The sequence below is a fragment of the Pelmatolapia mariae genome, linkage group LG6, assembly GCF_036321145.2.
Source record: "Pelmatolapia mariae isolate MD_Pm_ZW linkage group LG6, Pm_UMD_F_2, whole genome shotgun sequence".
Taxonomy (NCBI): Eukaryota; Metazoa; Chordata; class Actinopteri; order Cichliformes; family Cichlidae; genus Pelmatolapia; species Pelmatolapia mariae.
In genome coordinates, this window is record NC_086232.1 from 37,548,685 (window position 1) to 37,569,164 (window position 20,480).

Below are 20,480 nucleotides of genomic sequence, written 5' to 3' on the forward strand. Positions count from 1 at the left end.
GGAATTTTTTTACACTGTGGATAAGGCAATCCAGTGAGAGAGTGTGGTAGATAGTGAGACCAAGAGAAACGCTGCAGGCTCTCTCGTAATGGTCTGAGGATATCACTGTATCTGATGTTCACATTCAGTGCTTCAAGAGTACAAAGCAGAGACAAGCGGAAGCAGAGAGGAAGAAGAAAGAGACTGCAGTTTGTTTAGGAACAAAAGACAACATCACGCTTAAAGAGGGATTGAGTGGGAATAGCAGATTAGCAGAGGGAAAAAAAATTGGAGGACATGAGGGTGGGTGAAAGGGTGACTAAGAAGAAAAGAATAGGAAAGAAAGAACTATAATATAGTGAACGCAGGGGTGGCATAAATGACTAAGCTAATTGATGTGGAAACCAATCATATGTGCATCACACCAAACCAAACAACAACTTGAAAGGTCTCTATACAGGGTGGGAATGCTGCACGCAAGCTACAACACAAAGCGCACGCACATGCAACCCACCACAACAGTCGTGCCATGCAAGGTGTGCTGCCTGTGTGCCCTGAAGATGTTATTCTCCCTACTGACAGCACCACACTGAAGCTCAGGCAAATGCCTCGTTAGAAGTAATTACGTGATGGAATATGCTTTAACAATTGGCCACATGCACCAGACTTACCTCACTGGACAGCTGCCATGCTGATTAAAGACATAACCAGTGGTGCATGCTGAAATGAAACTGTGTTCATCTAACCTAATTCATCATCTGCACCACTGCTGCAAAGACATGCCATGGATGATGTTCTTGGTATAAAATGTTGGTTAGTGACTAACACCAAAATTATTATTATTATTTTTAAATTAACATTGATTGGTAAAACAGGGAGAACCTTATTCTTCCAATCTAAAAAAGAGTAATGTGGAAGAAGGTACAACTGAGAGACCTAACACTGACACTCACTAGAACAAAATCAAAATGAACAGTGAACAATGAAAGCCAAGTAACCTTTGGTAGGTGCTGAGATACCTTTTTAAAGAATGTCTTAAAGACTCAGCATGGCTCCATGTGTGGAGGAGTTAACAGGATCTACAGACCAGAATCATCCAAAAATATGTTGTAATTGATGTGTAATAACCTGGAAAAAAGAATGGAGTAAATTTTTTGGTCCCTGTCCTTCTTCATGGAGTCCATGATTTTGCACGAGTACAGCAACCTAGAACAGACATCAATAATCACTCTACAGAGGATGGTTTGTGGTGGTTTTAGTGACCAAAGATCCTCCTCCAAGCTTGGAGTACAGGTGGTTTTTCAGGTGGTTGTGGTCTAAAACCTAACCCTCAGATGGCATTATTCATTGTACCTTCAAACAATGCTAACAAGTCTGTATATTCTTTGAAATCATTACTGACAATTTCAGAGTAAGTCATAGGGGAACAAAAGCCACATGATTCCACATGATCTGTGCCATGAAAAAATGTCTGTTTTACTGTGAAATTCAATTTTCAAAAGGTTTCTGGGTTTTCATTCATGTACACATGTTTGTAGTCTTATTATTTTTAATGCATCAAAGCTCAAAGTCAACTTTAGGCTGCCTCTCATTACCTTTATTTCCAACTCAAATTTCACTGTCTTCTTTTTGTCATTTCACAGATTACTTCAAACGGGTCCCTCAGACGTGTTGTAGTGTGATGTAGAACGCTATGCTAATATGACCTTGTACCTACTTGTGCTATGGAAGACAATTTGAGACCTATGACAATGAAAGGGTAAAGATGGTGTAGACATGGCCATTTGGAGTTAAATAGAACTTTATGGATACAGATATATAGACTGAATATAGACTGAATCACATTGAGAGCTACATAGCTAGAAAGATATATATTACACTTAAAGCTTAAAGCATTTAAAGCTGTTTATTTGGCATTTATTTGGTAACACTCTATAAACAAAAAGTATTTCACAGTGAAGGACTAGTATTACCAAGAATCTCACCATTAAATTAGAATATTCAAGTTTTCCCCTTCCATGAAATACGCACAGTAAAAATAATAATAAAAAAAAGCAGCAACATAGGTGCAATCTAAAAGTATTACTTTCTCAGTGGCAGGTTTCTGGCAAAGGAGCAGAGTGTTTCTAGAAGAAATAAGGAGGAGCTGTAGGAAGTGTGACAAAAGGAGAAGATTTGGCTCTCTGCTCAATGTGTGCTGTTTTCTATACTTGTTTATTTGTTTCTCAGTTGTTTTAGATCCCTGTGGCATGCAGGAGGAGATCTTTTATTACACTGGGTGTGAAATCACGCTAAGCCGCTTAGTCAATCAATTAAAAATAAAATAAAAAGTGCGTAAAAAGTTTTTTAAAAGTTGGGTGGGGGTGTGCTGTCCTCTTTTGGAAATGTGTGCATGTTGAGATTATGCGTTCATCGGTTCCTTAGTCATCATCCATAAAGAAGATGAGGATGAGCCTGAAATGACTGGAGGGGACAAACCTTGACGAAGTATTGCGCAGCAGCAGCTAGCGGACAGGTGGCTGTCATCATCACCGCACGCACAATCGACCGGAAACGCGCGGGGGTCAGGCTCGAGACGTTTGATATAAAAAATACGCGTGAGAGCAGCAGAAAGAGTACAAGAGAGCTGAATTCGATGTGACTTTTGAACAGACCCAAACGCAAAAAGACACGTTGGGTGTGTGCGTGCGTGCCCGCGCGTCTCCTCCAGCATCCGACAAGGGGAAAGAGAGAGAGAGTGAGAGAGAAACAGAGCGAGAGAGAGCAGCACCAGCAGTCTGACAAAGCTGCACTCCCTCAAAGTTTGACATCTCCAGCGGCTACAGAAAGAGTTGTGCTCCGCCGCGGCCATGGAGCCTCGGAAACGCACTGGTTTTGTACTGGTTGGAGTTTACCTGTGGGCAACATTCTGCTGTCAAGGTGGGTCACTGGAGCCTTCAGTCTGTATTCTGTATGCGTGCGTGAAAAGATGCCCCAAAAGACCGAGAGAGGAGCAATGGATTGACACGTTTCTTATATATTTCTGTGATTTTCGTGACATCTCCAAATATGTTTTTCAGAAAAATGAGAGCTGCTTTTAAGACAGACTTCGGATTAGTTCGGATGTTTATCGGTCGTGAGATTTATCCAGTGTGTTAAAAAAAAAGCCATGCACATGAGTTGTACATACTGTAGAGACCTTTGTATATAAAAAGAATAATAATAATGCTTGATTATAATGTTAAGTCAGCGGGGTAATATCAGTCGTGTGGCTATATATTTGCGGCATATTATTATATGCGCAAAGAGTGAATCCCTAAAGATTGCCACGGTTAAAAGTGCTGTATTACTGGATTTCCATGCTTGCAGCGCATGGCTCAGTGGCTGCATGTGTCTGCGCGTACACGATAGTGAGTGAACCTTCTTTAACAGAGTGGCGACAGCTGGCCCACAATAAGGAGGGCGTCCCGGCGGTGATGCACGAATTTCATGGGGCCATTCATCCCTTCAGTGTAATCTGCAGTTAAAGGATTGTTAAATGCGTGACTACAGTGGAACTGAGCAAGAGAACCCTCCGACGAGGTTAAATGTCTATGTCTGAATCCCTCGTTATATTCTGTCTTTGTGCAGTAGTCTTTTTTGTTTTGCTGCTATTGAGAGGGTGGGGAGGTGGAGGGGGGTGTTGAACAGCCAGTTTCAAAAAGTGATTTCTTTATTTCTTTACGTTTTAATTGCTCCAAGATTAATATCCCATCATGGTAGGACTTCAAGTAAGGAGGGTGCTGTGTGCTTATGTGTCCTCTCAGCTTCTCCCAACAGGTTGCTTGCAGCTCTAAGAAGCCACATTGCTATTACAAAAGCAGGCAAACATGCGTTCTGTATAATAAAGTGGCTGGAGGAGGGGCATTTCCTGCAGAATGTTCAAGAGCAGTTTCTAAGAGACAAGTGTGAAGTTAAATGTTGTTCACGAGATGAGTCTGTGAATCTTCAAGGAAATTGTCTCGAGTGTAGTGCATCAAACCTTTTTCATTACTCAATGAATTAAGGGATTTGTCTTCTGAGCCCTACAATGCTGCACAAAGCGTTGGCCATAATTCATAAGACACCTTTTGAAGGGGGATTTAAGCTGTCCTGAAATGAAAAGATGCTTATTCATTGATACTGGCACTGATTCCCAATGAATGAGCATCATTGAGTTGTTTTTTCTTTCTTAATAATGTGAATTTCTACCAGCAACACTGAGTCACACAGTCCTTTCAGATCATGCAGTAGTTACTCTCAGTATAGTCTGTAAAATATGGCCTGGATCTAGTCCTTTCATAGCTCACTGAACATGATTATTTGCAGTGGACTTGCCATAAAATTTAAGCTGCTAATGAGACAGTGTAGCATGATTGCTTATTATTCTGTAAAAACTATGTATACACCCTGAATGGGTAGCCATTTTTGTTGTTGTGTTTGACAACAACATTTAGGTGTATGCAGCTGATTCAGAGTCGGCCATGATGAAAACAGTTCAAAGGACAATTTCTTTTTGAATAGTTAGATATAAATGATTAAGACTGAAAACAAAACTGGGATGACTCATGGGTGTGTGTTCAGAGTGACTCAGACAAATGTAAATGGCTACTGAAAACTGAGTATTTGTCTGAATTTTGCAATTTTCAGTTTATTCTTTAGCCTAGTGATATCCTTTTTGAGTTGGGTTTAACTACCATACCATACCATACCATACCATCTTTATTTATGAAACACTTTAAAATAACCACAGCTTACACAAAGTGCTGTACATTAGAATTAAATAATAATAAACATACATAAGATATAAAAAACTATCAAAAAGTAAAAAAAAAAAAAAAAAAAAGAAAAGAAAAAAATACTACTTCAATTCAGTTCTAGTATATCTATAGTATACAGCATCATCATCAAACCTGTTTCTAGGTTGATTAGCGCTGTTAAATAAAATAAAAAAAAGACTGGTACCTAGATGCTGACCATAGTAGAATAGTTAGCAGGCCATGAGACATTTCCCTCTGGACTTACTGGGGATCAGAATACAAAGTAAATTGTTGGTGGTCACACACCACGCCGAATGAAAAATGTTGGTCCTGGATGATAACATTTAAATCCCTCATTAGTTTTATTTTGAAAGTTTGTCTGTTTTATTTACAGGTTGTTACACCATCACCAAGTGGCTAGAAATAAATTGATGCAGCTTTAACCTCCTAGGATCTGGCGTCCACATATGTGGACATCACATTTTGGGTTATTTAGACCAAAATACTCAATTTTGCTCTACAAGCACCTGATATCCACTTACGAGGACATTATACTGCTACTGTTCTATCGAAATTTTAAACGAATATCCTCATATGTGGCTCTCATTTTCTTAGAAACAAAAATTGGGTAAAAAAAAAAATCTGGAAATTCTTTGTTTTTACATTCATCGGGTCATCAGCCCAAATATCAAAGAGAAATTAAAAATGCATGCCATGGAAGAGTTCGGGTCTTAGGAGGTTAAAGAACATTTCTTATAATAAATAATGCAGATTCAATGCACAAATCAATGTTGCTTACAAAAAAAAAGAGTATGAGACAACTTGTTTTTGGAATTATTAAATCATGTTTTTGTATTGACTAGAGCAATGGCAAAACCTCCTTAAAAACATATTTCCACTTCCCAGTAAAGTGACTTCATATGATATTCTCAAGGAAACTTACTTGAAACACTCAGACACAGTTGGGCTGTCTTTCTTGCTTTTCAGATTCTGGATATGTATTGATCTTTTGCAGATGTTTGCAAACCAGCTGCTTTAATGTGATTCGATTTTAAACTTGGCCAGCCTTCCTCGATGTTCAGACTCGCCAAGGCTAATCAATATTTAATCTGTCTTTGTGGTGTGGTAATTGTCATGATACCTGTTCTTTAGTTGAATGGTATCTGCTTTCATGTACATTCCTTCATGTGCTTGCAGTTGTGATCCTAACTCTGTAGGAGTATTTAAGAGGAAAACTATAATAACACACACAGCAAAATGTACAATATTAATGTGAATTTCTACCATCAACACTGAAGTAAAATTAAATAGAACACCCAGCAAGGAAAAGCTGTTTGTGTTTGATCTACATATGTGTTATATGCTAGATATGTAGATATTTAGTTATACCAAAAATATGCTTCTGGGAAATAATAAAATCCTTCCATAAATTTTCTACTTACCCAGTTCATGGTTAAGTACAAGAGGAAGGATACACCCTCATCAGGTAGCTAACACAGTAAAACAGAAAATATTCACACTTGCATCTACAGCCAATTCAGAATCACCAATTAGCCTAACCCCAAACATGTCTTTGGACTGTTGGAGGAAGCTGCACAGGAACACATACAAAGTCCACACAGAAAGGCCCTAGCCAGTCTGTGGATTTGAACCCAAGACCTTCTTGTTGTGAGGCAACATTGACCCAATACCACTAAAGTAAGTGCTCAGATACATTAGCAGGGAAGTGTAATATCACTACAACAGAATTCCAAAGGTCCACAAATTCCACTCAAAGGGAAAAAAAACTTTGATGTAGGAGAGTAATATGTGGAAGCATAATTTTTCACTTTAATGAGTTTTAGGTTTTGTTTTTTACTCACTGCTTAGTTTTGTATTTACTTACTGTTCGGTGCAGGAAAACCCTTTTACTTTCACAAAGTAACCACATTTAATTGTCTATTTTCTGGGTTACACAGAAGTGACAAGTAACACCCTATTTAATATGTGACTGGTCGCCTGACAAGAACTGACAGAAGGAAGGCAACCACTTGAACAAAGATATAGTGAATACAAACCTATTTGTACAATGCCAAAAACAAATGTAATGTCTGATAACGTGGAAATGCAGTTTGGGAGCACAAGTTTTAGAAGTCAGGGCTCAAAATGCGAGTGACAATTTTCTGGGCAGAGATCATACCTCACAAGAAGGACCACTGATAGTTGTATGAGGGCCTTTATTCCACCAGCTATCAGCTTTTTAAACAAGGTTCAATTTTCCCTGTCGGTTGTTGTAAACACTGACAACAGATTGTTTTCATTGCAATCTCGCTGACGGTCACACTTAAAGTGGTACGATGGTCTTTTATTCATTGCCCTGTGAAATTCAGTTTTTACTACTCCGTGTAAACCAACCTACCTTTTGCAGGCATTAAAGATTGACTCTCCTCTATTCAAGCCCGTCTTCGGCCTGCTGTCCTCAAGTGCCCCTTTTATTGCTGGAAGCCAAAAGCTGTTAGGGTTTCCCTTTGGCTGGCAAAAGCAATATGGTGTACAGTAAGATGGGAAACCCAGATAAGAATTTGCTTCAGGAAGTATAGTTTCATTTTTCCCCCAATATATTTTCAGTTTGTAAAACAAAGTTTTTAGTGTCATTTAAGGAGCCAAGAATATATGGTTTTCAGTTCAGTTATGGCAATTACAACTGTAAGTTTTTGGACACAATGATATGAATAGATTATGGGGCAAACTTTAGGATGCTGTACTTAATTGCTGGATTTCCACCTTATGGATGTAATATGTAGTATTGTGAAAAAAATGCATGATTGCTAGAAATTAAAGGAACAAATGAAAATAAGAGAAGCACCCCAAGGAAGACCAGTTTTACTGTCAGCTGTGTTACTTTAAGCCTAATTTTAAGTACATGAAAATTATTAATGTCCAACATGCATCAGGTTTGTGTGCAACTGAGAGATTATGATTTGTTTTCTCTGTCAGGAAGAATGACAACAGTACAGATGCTAGTATGTGTAGTATTTTAAAGGCAGCATACAACTTCAAGGGTGAACCACTTATAAACTAAATTGACTTTCTGTCTATTGCTGTAGAATCCAGGCAATAAAAAAGAAAAACAAATTATTTTCATTGCTGTTAACTACACTGTACTGGTATGTCTTGTGCATCTGTATCATTGAGTTCAGAATTAATTCATTAAAACTGAAAAAGAGCTACAGTTGCAATCTGGGTGATGGAAGTATGATTTGAAGATGGAAAACTGGGGCAGAATCCTGTATGTCAGTGGCAGGCTCTGAGGGTAAGATGAATATTTTGAGGATGTAGCTATTTGTGTAAAAAAAAAAAAATGAGGATAAGACCACCCACAGAGCATGAGAAAATATTTCCCTACCTTTTGCTTTTAAAAGCAAAACTAATCTAAAATATTTATTATTTTAAGTTAATATTCTTACCAAAGTGTTTTTGGGCATTGTTCTCTCAGTGGGTAAGGCTAAAAATGATCAACTTTTTTGGACTGTATTTTTGGATTTATCGTGATAATAGAAGTAAACATCAAATACAAAAATGTAATTCTGTAAAGATATAAAAAAACAACATATTTAAGGAATTATGAAGTTACCATAGAGAATTAGGAACAACATGACTTTTTTGAAGCTTCAGCTAAAGCTTTGTAGTAGTTCAGGGAGGTTAATATACACTACTGTATGTGCAGTCGTGTTTTTGAAGAAAAAGAAGGACAACAAAGAGGCATTTCATAACTTAAAGTGAGCATTATTTGTATTTTAATTAACCAGTCAGCCTAGTAATTTCTCTAGTGTGTTCTGGAGAGATTAGATCTCCATTACATGACTTAAACACTTTACCTAGAAGGTGCCTAGGAGGCATCCTGGTCCGATGCTCAAACCACCTTAAATGGCTCCTTTTGATGTGGAGGAGTAGCAGCTCTACCAAACTCTCCACCCTCAGCTGTGCCTAGAAATTCTGTCCATAAATATTATGAACAGAATTGGTGATAAAGGGCAGACCAACAGGCACTGAGAACAAGATTTATTGCTGCTAGTGCAAACTAAGCTCTCACTACAGTTGTGCAGGAAGCAGAAACAATTACAAACAGCTACAGCTAAATAAACTATAGCCAATTATAACACACAATTTAGCTTATGCTATGTTCAGGATCTTTGTCGCTTTTTAACACTTATAATGTAAATATGAACCTATAGTTTTGTTGTGGAGATTTCTGCAGATATCATGTTTGCAGGATGCCCATTCCTTGAAGGAGAAGCAACAGTCCTAAATGTTCTAAATTTGTAGATGGCATGCAGCTATTACCATTTCATTATTTTTCTGAAGTCTGCTTTCTTATGTTTGCTGTACAATAACACATCGCAAATATTTACCACACACACATATGCATGATATTTCTGTCTAATTGTGAAGGTTTATAGCAAGACAGATTTCATTAATTGCCATGTTGACACCCATTTAGGCATGTATATTATTTGTAGTGGCTCTTTGACAGGTCTCTTTACTGTTCAGCTTGTTTTTTTATCTTGGCTCACTTCATTTTACTGACTCTCAACACTTTTGCTGGCTGCCACTTTCAGCCATTATGCAGATTTCCTGTCACCCCAAGATTTAGGAGTGACCCATCACTCGCCAACACCCTCACTCACAAATGAACAGCTAGATGCCTTTGTTTATTTTTGCCTCATTAGCTAATTAGTCATTCACTCAGTCATTGTCGGTGCACTCACGTCTTGGCTGTCACTTGGTAATTGCTGGAATATGTTAAGACAACATCTAATTTGGACATGGATCACTGGGGAGATGCAGACTGAGACCTTTTCAGCTGTGACTGAAAATGACACTGAAGTAGAGAAGTTTAGAAAATTATCTAATGTCATCCTTTAATGAGAGAAGCTGCTGCTCTAAGGTTTTGGGCAACTCAAAGCAGAGAGACTGTGAGAGATATGCAACCCAGGAATCCTAAAATAAAATATATGAAGTCCATATATTCTTCCACCAATAACTCAAAAGAGCCAATCAGAGGCTTTAAAACAGCTGAAATGGGAAGCCAGTGTTGTTGTTCTGGAGAAGAAAGTATACACTTGATGTTCACATCTGTGTTGCGCACACATTTCTACATGTTACTATAGGAAGAACATAGTCAGGATTTTCATTGTATGTTGCATGGCATTTATTCAAATGCTATGGTAGGAGCCCGAAACAGTAATTATATTGGTACTCTGTATAATTTATGTCCTTGTGACATAATCCAAAGTCACCAAACATTATTAAAGTTTTTTCATCAGATTTTTATGTCTTGGTGTTCACTGAACCTAAAGTTATGGCTCTCTTCCATTCGTTTTACCAGAGCCTTGATTGTGTAAATTCCTTCTTGTTCTATATTTATATCAGTTGCTGTCTTTTTCAAAAGCAACACTGCAAGGAATTATAGCACAAAATATTCACATATTCTAAATAATACAGCTGAACTGTGAGATTCAGATTAAAAATTCTAACAAGTATATAATAATGTTCAACACAGGTTTACTTCAGTTTAAGCTTTGACTGTAAAGACTAGTTTGATAACAATAGTGGGGTTTTTTGTTTTTGTTTTTGTGTGGTTACACTAACAGATACACACTTAGAGCTGCAACCACCAGAGTCACACTTGAACACAAAAACTGTTTGAAATGTGGACTCAACAGCTGTGTGACATGACAGCTCCATCGATTTGACCCATCCATCATCACTCTGCTTACCCTGCTCACCCTGCTTGCTGTGAAAGGGCCTTAACAGCAACTTGGTTAAAGTCACTGCTTTGACCGCCGCTCAAAGTAATTATATTTCAAATTACAACAGCAGCACTGATAAAAAAGAATTTTAGCATTGTGGATGTGCTATACCCGAGTGACTGCCTGGGCTTGCTTTTGCTTGAGGGACTGTGCTGTAATACTTGTAATTGTTCAGTGTAAACCTCTTGATGAGGCATAATGAATACGGGGGAGAAAAAAGGGACACACGGTCAACACAATTAAAGTTCAATGATTTAATGTGCTCATCACATTCACCATAGTGCGACTTAATCAGTATTTATTGCAGGATTTGACACCGCATGAACAATGTTGGTTATAACTGCAATAACAGTGCTGATTAGATTTAATATGGGTGGAGTAGCTGTTTGATTGTTTTACAAAGTTACTGGATTGAGTGGGTCGTTGTAAAAAAAAAAGAAAAAGAAAAAGGATGTGCACAGCAGAATTTAAATCGATCAGTTCCTTGCACCTTTGTTCCTATGGTTTCCTTTGTTAGTTCGTTTTCCTCTCTTACCATAGGGCAAATCAGTACAAGTTAAAAAGTGAGTGACTATCTTGCTTCATTTTGGTTATAATTCTCAATTTATTCCCTGCAGTTTGTCATGGTGGAGTGTACCAGAGAAAGCTGTATCGTGATCTGATGGTAAACTACAATCGACTTGAGAGACCAGTCCAAAACGACTCTGCACCCATTGTGGTCGAACTCGGCCTCACTTTGCTACAGATTATTGATGTGGTGAGTCTGTGTGTGTTTTTTGAAGTGCAGAGAATGGCTAAAGACAGTTGAAAGATGTGTGTAGAATTACTTTTGAAGATCAACACAGAGGATGAGGGGTTTTTTTTAAGACAAGTTGTACAGCAGCACACTGCCTGCAACAAACACTCATCTCGCAGCCAGTTGCACATAGAAGCCACTGCTGTTAGTTCGGTTTGAGAGGATGATTACTTTTACTGAAAACAAGCTTGAGGTTTATTGCCTACCCTAATAACAGGATTACAAAAAGGTGTTGGTCTTCTAATAATGGTTCTTATCTCTTATTAGAATCAGAATACTTCATTAATCCCAATCCAAATAATGAAAAATAACAGAATGGGGAAAGAACCAGGGGTGATAGCAACAGGCTGCATGCAGGTCAGTGCAAATGTGCTAAATATTTATCCCAAAAGATTGATTACATGAATCTTTTCCAACTTACACTTGAAAATGAAGCAATAGCACTCCCTGATTAAATAAAAAACACTATTTTCCCAAGTTTTCTCATCTATTTGTAACTTTCTTTCCATACCTCCCTTGCCCAGCGTCATATGTTTTTTGGGCTTATAATGCTGTTTTACTTTGTGAAACTTGATGCATGTCTTTTAGGCTTTTTTATATTGAAGGTATTGCATCTTTCTTTATGCATCTTTTGTACTTCTTTAAAACTGTGAAGTTGAACTTAAAACTATTATTCCCCCAGTGTCAAACCCAGTCAAGGGGGAAAAATTAAAGATTGACATGGTGAACATGTTAACCATATCCTAACCAAAGGCACTATAGTGTGCCTCTCTAGATATTCCTGTAGAAGGTTTTCAAAGTAAAAGTTATCTACAGTGTCAAACACTGATTCCTGTCATTTTCAGTTTGTTACTTTTGAAAAGAAAAACAACAACAAAGATCAAATATTGTAAGATATTTTAATTTTTTCTTCAGCTATTTTCTCTTTACAGAACTCTGCTCTTCTATGCTATGCTAACTTGCTGCTTATATTTGTCACCAGAAATAGGAGAAATAACCTCTAAAACAGAGGTTAGAAGGTTTCATAATGGTGACTCAGCCTAAGAATATATTATTACTTGACATTTTCAAAATTGTTTTGTCACCTCAAACACTTATTACCCCAAAGCATCATTATATTAAATTAGAGCTGATTAACAATGTCATCATGTCTTCCTAACTAGTCAACAAGCTAAGGCATATGGAAAAAATAACTCAAGTGCTCAACAGACAGATTTAGTTATTTTTGACTGCATATTTCGATCCCAGACAACATTTGCCAGCCTGAATAATGAATAATAATTAGCTACCTAACATTAGCTGGTTGCTGGTAGCCACTCCTTTAAACACTTTCTGCACAATACAATACCAATGTTTGTCTTCTTCATTTTATGGATACCATTTGAAGTGGTACCCTGAGAGAAAATCTTGACTTAAAGCATCCATTCTTATCTTTGTGTCCTACATTTTATACCCACACACACACACACACACACACACACACACACACACACACACACACACACACACACACACACACACACCCATACACACACCATTTAGCTCAATAGGGCACAATCCTCCCTTTCTCTGACATTCTTCACTCTTTTTCATGTTAAACCCACAGCTTTTAAATTGACACTTCTGTGGTTTGAGTAGATTTTGTGTCACATCTCATATTTTGCTCCTTCAGTGTTTGCTCTGCACTCAATCAAGTGTTTCCTCCTGTTCCCCATCTCATACACCTACCCTTGCACAAAAACACACAAACCTCCTGCCTTCTGGCCCCACCACACAGCCAGGGCACTCAACCAAAAAAGCCAAGCCGACACCCTGTCACATCCCAGAGTCAGCCCTGTGACAAGACATGAGGTTTCCTCATGATAACTACATGGTGGTACAGTAAGTCTCATACACTAGACTCCTATTCTAATTCTATTGTTAATATGAAGTCTCAAACAGCGCACACTAAAAACATTTTAATGCATTTTAGATCTTGAGCTTCCGTATGGAGAATCAGAACCAAGCAGCTTCCACATGGAATTTCTGAAGAACTCGTCACATAGTTACATGACTACAAATTTCTTTCCGTCAGTGAAACTATTTTATAGTTATTGTAGTTTATGTTATATAAATATGTATAGTGTGCATGTATGTGTATCTGTGTGTGTTTGTGTGTTGGTTGTTTATGTATTGTTGTGCTGTTAGATGGCTTGATAAATAATGAATAAGCTGGCAAAACCAGATGAATTAATACTTACTGGGCATCTGTAAATAATGTAAACCTCGCTGTGTCTGTGTATATGTATGTGTGTATAATTGCAATGTGTGTGTAATATGGCCTTTGATTCCTCCATCTGCTCCTGGGTAACTCTCTAACCATGGAAATAGGGCAGGTTGATGCCCACTGGGTCCACTACCATGAATAATGCCATACACAGACAGACTGATGGACAACTGGTAACCAAATAGTATAAAGTGCCACCATGTGTCTCATGCACCTTATCAGGAAACCAGTAAAGTTCATTGCAGATATGTAACGAAGTATATTTAATTGAGGACAACACATATATACCCTTTTATTCTTTTGAGTTTCTCTTTTACCTCTGAGTGAACAACTATGAATGAGAAATAAATATTTGCAATTTTACTTTACCACACATTTACTTGAATACTATAGGTGTTGCGTTCTTAACTGATTAGGGCTTTACATTAAAAAATTAATAAAATTAATAAAAAAAAACATGTACTATGACATTATTATCAATTTAAATATGAAATCAAATGAATAATGAGCTCTAACCCGGTTATCAACATTAAATTTGCACAGTTATCGTATTGCCTCAATGAAGATGATTCAGTGATAAAATATAACAGTCACAATTTTGATGTACCATGGCCAATTCCACTGTTAAAAAGTCATCTGCAGGATTTTTGCCAAAAACGCTTCATTGAAGACACATTCTCTACAAGTTTTTGTTATAAAAACATACTTTCACACAATGAGAATTTGCTGTGGTGATAATTTAAAAAAATATTAATACTAGTCATAAATGCTTAAGTAAATCATTTTGGATACTTCTTCTTCAACTGCCAAGTATGCTCATACTACATTCAAAGTAAGATGGAAGTCTATTTGCTTTGGGATAATAGTATTACTTAACAACTCTGGAGGAAGAGTCTTGACTCTTGAGGAAGATTAAAATAGTCAGAAAAAATGCTTGTAACAGATGTTTCTTTGCACAAGAGCAGGCACTTCTTCGCTTCTGTTCATGTTTGATTCAATCAACCCTGAGATATAAAGTATCTCCAGAGAGATGCTCCTCTTTCAGATAAACTGATGCATTGCAGCAGAAGCATGACCGTATCCATTGACCTGTTTATACAAGAATGAATTTTCACTATTCTTTGTCCTGATGAAGCTCTATTATTCAAAGAAACTGACGGGAAATATAAAGTCAATGCAAGTACATGAAGCACAATAGAGTTTTCTAAGAAGATATTATTTATTTCAGATTTTAGAATTTGTTGTCTTCACTGTTTGGCGATTCTCTATCTTTGAAATACTGATCCTTTCATCTGGATTGGAAGAAAAAGAGGTAGGAAGTTATCCTATTGTTCCAAGCTGGGGATATAACTGAATGAATTCCACAGATGAAATCCTGTTTCTGGGGGAAAATGCACATGAAGATTTCAAACAAAGCACTATTTCATATGTGTATTAAATTTTTCACCCTTGAATGCTGGATCGCTTGCAGTGAAATACAGATAAGGAGCTGTTATTAAATGCAAGTGTCCATCATGCACAGCCTACAAAAACCAATCACAGCAGATTTATGAAAAGATTAGAGTGTTTATAGCGGGTGTCACAGAGCTGATATTGTCCATTGCAGCTCAATGAAATCCTACAAAACACCAAATCAGAGAGGTCAGCCACAAAATAGAACAAAAACACAGCAACCTTAAAGCAAAGCCAGGTCTCCAAAACTGTACATTAGGTTGCACACCAGAGGGACATAAAACGTTTCTTTGTAATGTATACAATAGAAGGCTGTTCTATTTCAACTGTGGAGAAGGAAGCCTGTTTAAAAGAAGCAGAGATTAGAAAGGACAGGTGGAGATAAGATTGTAGTTTGGGGGGAGTTAGGGAGGAATTGAGGAGGCGGAGGGATAGGGGGATGAGGGGGTGTAAACTGTGAGAATCGATTTTCACTACAAAGAGAAGTAAAAGCAGTGCCTTGCTTGGCTTGTCGCTGATGACACAAAGTTAAACCTTTGGAAAACTGTGGTAGTTGATTATACATCCTGATAATCATGACAGAGAATGTTAATGAAATTAGATGTTGTATGGTGTGTGCTGCTACATTTACAATTTAGAATAAGAATAAAACTGGTAACTGTAAAAAAAAATCTCATTTACTTACATTGTTTTTTTTTAATTGAGGTGACCACAATCCTGAGTGTGTGTATCTATGTATAGTATAGTATGTATAGTAAGTATGTTCAGAATTTCCATTATATACCTATGTAAAAAAAATCCTCTTTTTAGTGAAAGACTAAAAAAAAAACATGTAGAGACAGGGTAGCATAGTCTACCGAATTATATTTTGTAAAGACCAGTATCCTACACATTATAACTTGGGCCGTTACTTGTACTATAACTAAACAGAGATACCTCTTTCTATAAACTTCAAACACGACTCCCTTTTTTTGAGTATGTCTTAGGTATAGTTATAGTTTTTGTTAAAATCTCTTCTCATGAATTCCTATGTAAATGCATTTTCACAAATGCACTTGTGCCCTGAGCTTTTTAAGATATTACAGCATGTAGCTGCGTGTGAAAAAGCAAGTGTCCAACCTTATCAGATCAGATATTAGACAGTTTTGCCATTAGCCCCTTAGTAGAAAGTCTGTGTAATATTTGATTGTACTGCATATGAGAATAGGTGAATCACTGCAAGCATTTGCTTGCTCTTTGCAGGCTCTACACAGGTCTAAATCAAATAGAGCACTTCCAGTAATGGGCAGCATTTGAAGCAGACTAACCCCTGTTAAGCACTGAATGCAAGAAGGTGCAATGTCCTGACCTTATTCTCTTGACACTGTCTAGAGTTCATGTGTCCATGTGGAAATGGGTTTATATCACTGGCTGTACCATGTTCTCATTCAGGAAGCACGGGGATTCAATATTGTGTATGGTGTCATAGCAGTTTCCCAGGTGGAAAACTCAGAGTCAAAATTGGTTGATTACCAATCAGAACCTCACACTAGATAGATAAAAGGGCCATGGGTCAGTACACTTGTTTAAGAACGTTTCCCCCTCTGGCGAGCTTCGGTTTCCTGTGATGTTGAGGAGAATTTTGGGCTTAACCCAGATCAGCGATAGTGCTGAGGCAGAACAAATGTGTTTAGGATTCTTTATATGCAAAATATGTTTTAATTGATTTATATTGGTAAACATAAAGAAATTATTCTCTTCTTTGTCAGTTGCCTATTTTATATGGTATATTTACTTTAATTTACTATAGTTCTAGTGTAAATGAGCATCTAAAAATGCTTTGTTAATGCATTTATTGTGCCTTTTTATTGAAAATAGAAAATCACGGTTGCCAATATTAAGTGCAGTGGCAGTAACTTTTAAATTTTGAGTTAGATTTTGGAGGGCCAAGTGACAGGTATAATTTTCAACACGTCCTGTGTTTGCCCTGGGGTGTCTCTCTGGTAGGATATGCCTGAAACACTTCACCTAGTAGGTGCCCAGTAGGCATCCTAGTCAGATCCCTGAACCACTTTAGCTGGATCCTTTGGATACTGAGAAGTAGCTGCTCTACTATGACCCCTTTCTGGCTGAGCTCCTCAACCAATCTCATAGGCTGAGCCCAGAGGAAACTCATGGCCATAGGTGAGAGTAGGAACATAGATTGCCTGGTAAGCTGGCAGCTTTCCTTTCACGCTCAAGTCACTCTTCACAACAAACAGATCTGTACAGCAGCCACATCAATGCTGACACTACAACAATCAGTCTGTCAGTCTCCCACTCCACTCTCTGCTTGGGGTAACAACTCATCCTTCTAGGTGCATTACCCTTTTCTGGCTGAGAACCATGGCCTCAGACTTGTTTTTGTTATATTTTAATCCTGCAGAGAAGAGAGCCTGAGGCCACCAAACCAGAAACCTTGCTCTACTTGCCTGCAACTAGAAAGTCTGTACACAAAAGTTGTGAATAGGATCAGTGACAAAGGACAGTTTTACTCAAATAAAGGACTTAAAATACCCTCAAACATCCTCCAAAATTATTGTGAAGAATATGTCAACGCCTCTCTAAAACAATTTAACAGAAACTAAACATTTATTATCAAAGTACTATTTACTGTTTGACTACCGTTTTTAGATTATACTATTAGGCAAGTAATATTCAACAGAGGGGATATATATGACAGTGATTCATTTCTAGTATTTCAAATCAATTTAGAAGTAAAATATAGAATCAAAGTTTATGACCTACTGTATACATCTTAAAGAAGGTTTTTCCTAACATCTCAATGAAAATCAAGAATCATTCCAAGCAAATATTTCAGTGTACACGTGGTCTCCCAACTAATGTTTAAAGATAGTCTTAAAAACATCTGAAGGTGACCTGTAAGGTCATATCTAACCATACTTCACCACTTGGACTGTTTCACAAAATAAGAAATCCTGAACATCCAGAGGGAGAAAAATGAAAGTAACAGTGTGAAAGAGTCTGATAAGACAGAAAACTGTTCAGAACCTTAGTTCTGACAAATAGAGAAAAATAGAGAGTACAGTAAATTGATTTCATGATTTTATCTCAGTAAGTTTAAAGGAAAAGTTTTGAAAGGGTTGAAATAACTGTATTATTCCAGCTTCAGTCATGGGTAGAAGATAATGTGATAAGTCACTTCAATGAATCCATGAATGTTAAAAAAGGGGCTATTCAATGAAGAAACACAGTACGAGATCATCCAGTTACCCACAAGCAGCTTGCAAGTGTTTCAGATGCAAGGCAGTGATAAAACATGAACCCAATGTATCAGTGCATAACACAAGGAGCAAAATGTGCTGCTGTCATGTAGGATTTCACAAAACAGACTCTAGTTCATTCACATCTCAGTTTTTTCCCCCTGCATTGTTCCTGTGTCTCTTTATCCAATACTACTACTATTTCTTCTATGACTTGTTTTGTTGAAGCATCTCTGAAATCAGTTTTCTCTGAATATTTTTTGCATTTATTGCTCTCACTCTCATCTCACTACTTCTAGAATCATAAAAGAATCAACAGCCATCCTCTCCGTTTTTCTCCATCTGAACATTTGACCATGAGTTGGACTTTCGGAGTTTCTGTGTATTTATACTTTCACAATATGGATAGAAATGGCTGTATGCTCATCTCTTTCTTGAAAAGCATTCACCCTGTCTATTGTCAATGGAAATTGTTGCTTGACCCTGTTTCTTTATTATTTTTGCTTCTGTTTAAAATATTGATATATGTTACTTCTTTGACATGGCATTGGAAAAACCTTGTAAATAAGAGAATGCTGAAAGAGTGCATCATTGTCACTCAGTTAGCCGGCAGCTCAGACTCATATGAGATGCTGTTTGACTTCATTGCCGATCTGTCTCATTATTGTGCCTTATGTTTAGCAGAAGTGAATAATTTCTGTATTTTTTATTTTACTCTTGCCCTGTAGAATATTGTCATTTACTATCTGCCTGCACCCATGTCAACTCACTGCTGATTATTCTCTCCGTCTCCTTTTGTTCCCCTCCAGGATGAAAAGAACCAAGTGTTGATCACAAATGCCTGGCTGCAGCTGGTACGTCTCATTTTTAAGTCCTTGTTTGTGTGATCACTGCACAATAATTGTCATTTAGTATATTTTTGGAAGCCATATGTGGGCTGTGTCATTCATATTTTCAATAAGTGTACACATCTGACTGCTCTTGAAGGCATAGCACAAGCTACAACCAATAACCTTTTGTTTTTAACAAAAACAAAATTTCTGGGAACAAACAAGAAACAGCACGATGCAGTTTTATGTCAGACATCTTTAACTGCCAAGGATAAAGGAAAAATAATGTTGGGATGGATCAAAAAGGATAATATGATATTATATAATATTTAATAATAGCATGGTATAATAAGCCTATTTATTGTCAGCATTATAGCAGGGGAAGGTGATAGAAATATATTTTCAAAGATATTCTTTCAGGACTCAAGATTTAAAACACTGGGCTACTTTCTTTTGCTGTTTAAGCTTTTCTATTTTACCTTTGTTTTACTCTTAAAAATAGGGATGGGTATCATTTAGGTTTTATCCGATACCGGTGCCGGTGCTAAAACGGTGCTCAAACCGGTGCTTAAAGAATGGAGAACACAAAATTGGTCCAAAAACCTCTCATGTTCAGCTGTTTTTTGTAAAAAGATAACAATGTTAGCCTTTTCTGCAGATATAGGGCATATATGGTATCACTCTTGGCTGGAAGCAGTGCTTAAACAATGGAAAAAACACAAAATTGGTCCAAAAATCTCTCATGTTTAGCTGTTTTCCACTTTTTCTTTTGGTCATTTTAGCCTTTTTGGCCAGGGTGAAGGGAGCATCTGCCATCAAACAAGAAGCTAGTGTTTGCTAGTTCACCTTACATGCATTAATTTAATAACGTGTTTAGCCTACTCAACATAAATTACACACGAACAACATTAAGCTACTCATGCAGAGAAGAACGGCGGCTGCCGCCATCATCATCCGTCATCATTTCTGCTACACTGACAGGGCTAGGGGCCAGGACTCTACTCTTCGAGTTTTTGGGGGATGTTGCTAACTCCAGGTCCGATAACAGGCACCACACCCGCAGTAGATGTGCTCGGTGTGAGGTCTCGCAGCAAGCTATCAAACACGGCGCATTTCTCGGCTTTAAAAAAAACGCTATGCGTCGCCAGGTGTTTCATCGGATTCGAGGTGTTACCTCCTTTGACAGTATCACAGTATCACCTTTAAGCACTTGTTGCAGGCTGCTGAGTTTGCATCTTTTGCTGCGAAGTACAGCCAGACTTTTGACCGCTTCATCTTAGGCATTTTTAATCTGTAGCTCTGCTCTAAAAGAACGTACGTACCTGGACCCGCCTACTATCCTCGGAAACGTAAAATGATTGGCTAG

General features: G+C 37.6%; 1 protein-coding gene across 1 annotated transcript in view; it reads left to right on the forward strand.

Annotated features, from left to right (window-relative positions):
* The first annotated feature begins 2,515 nt into the window (after positions 1–2,515).
* Positions 2,516–20,480, forward strand: part of LOC134629499 (neuronal acetylcholine receptor subunit alpha-7-like) — a 42,671-nt gene continuing 24,706 nt past the window's right edge. The window contains exons 1-3 of the mRNA XM_063476870.1: positions 2,516–2,898; positions 11,146–11,285; positions 19,094–19,138. Of these exons, the coding sequence (XP_063332940.1) occupies positions 2,829–2,898; positions 11,146–11,285; positions 19,094–19,138 (255 nt within the window). The 5' untranslated portion in view covers positions 2,516–2,828. The remainder of the gene's footprint in view (positions 2,899–11,145; positions 11,286–19,093; positions 19,139–20,480) is intronic.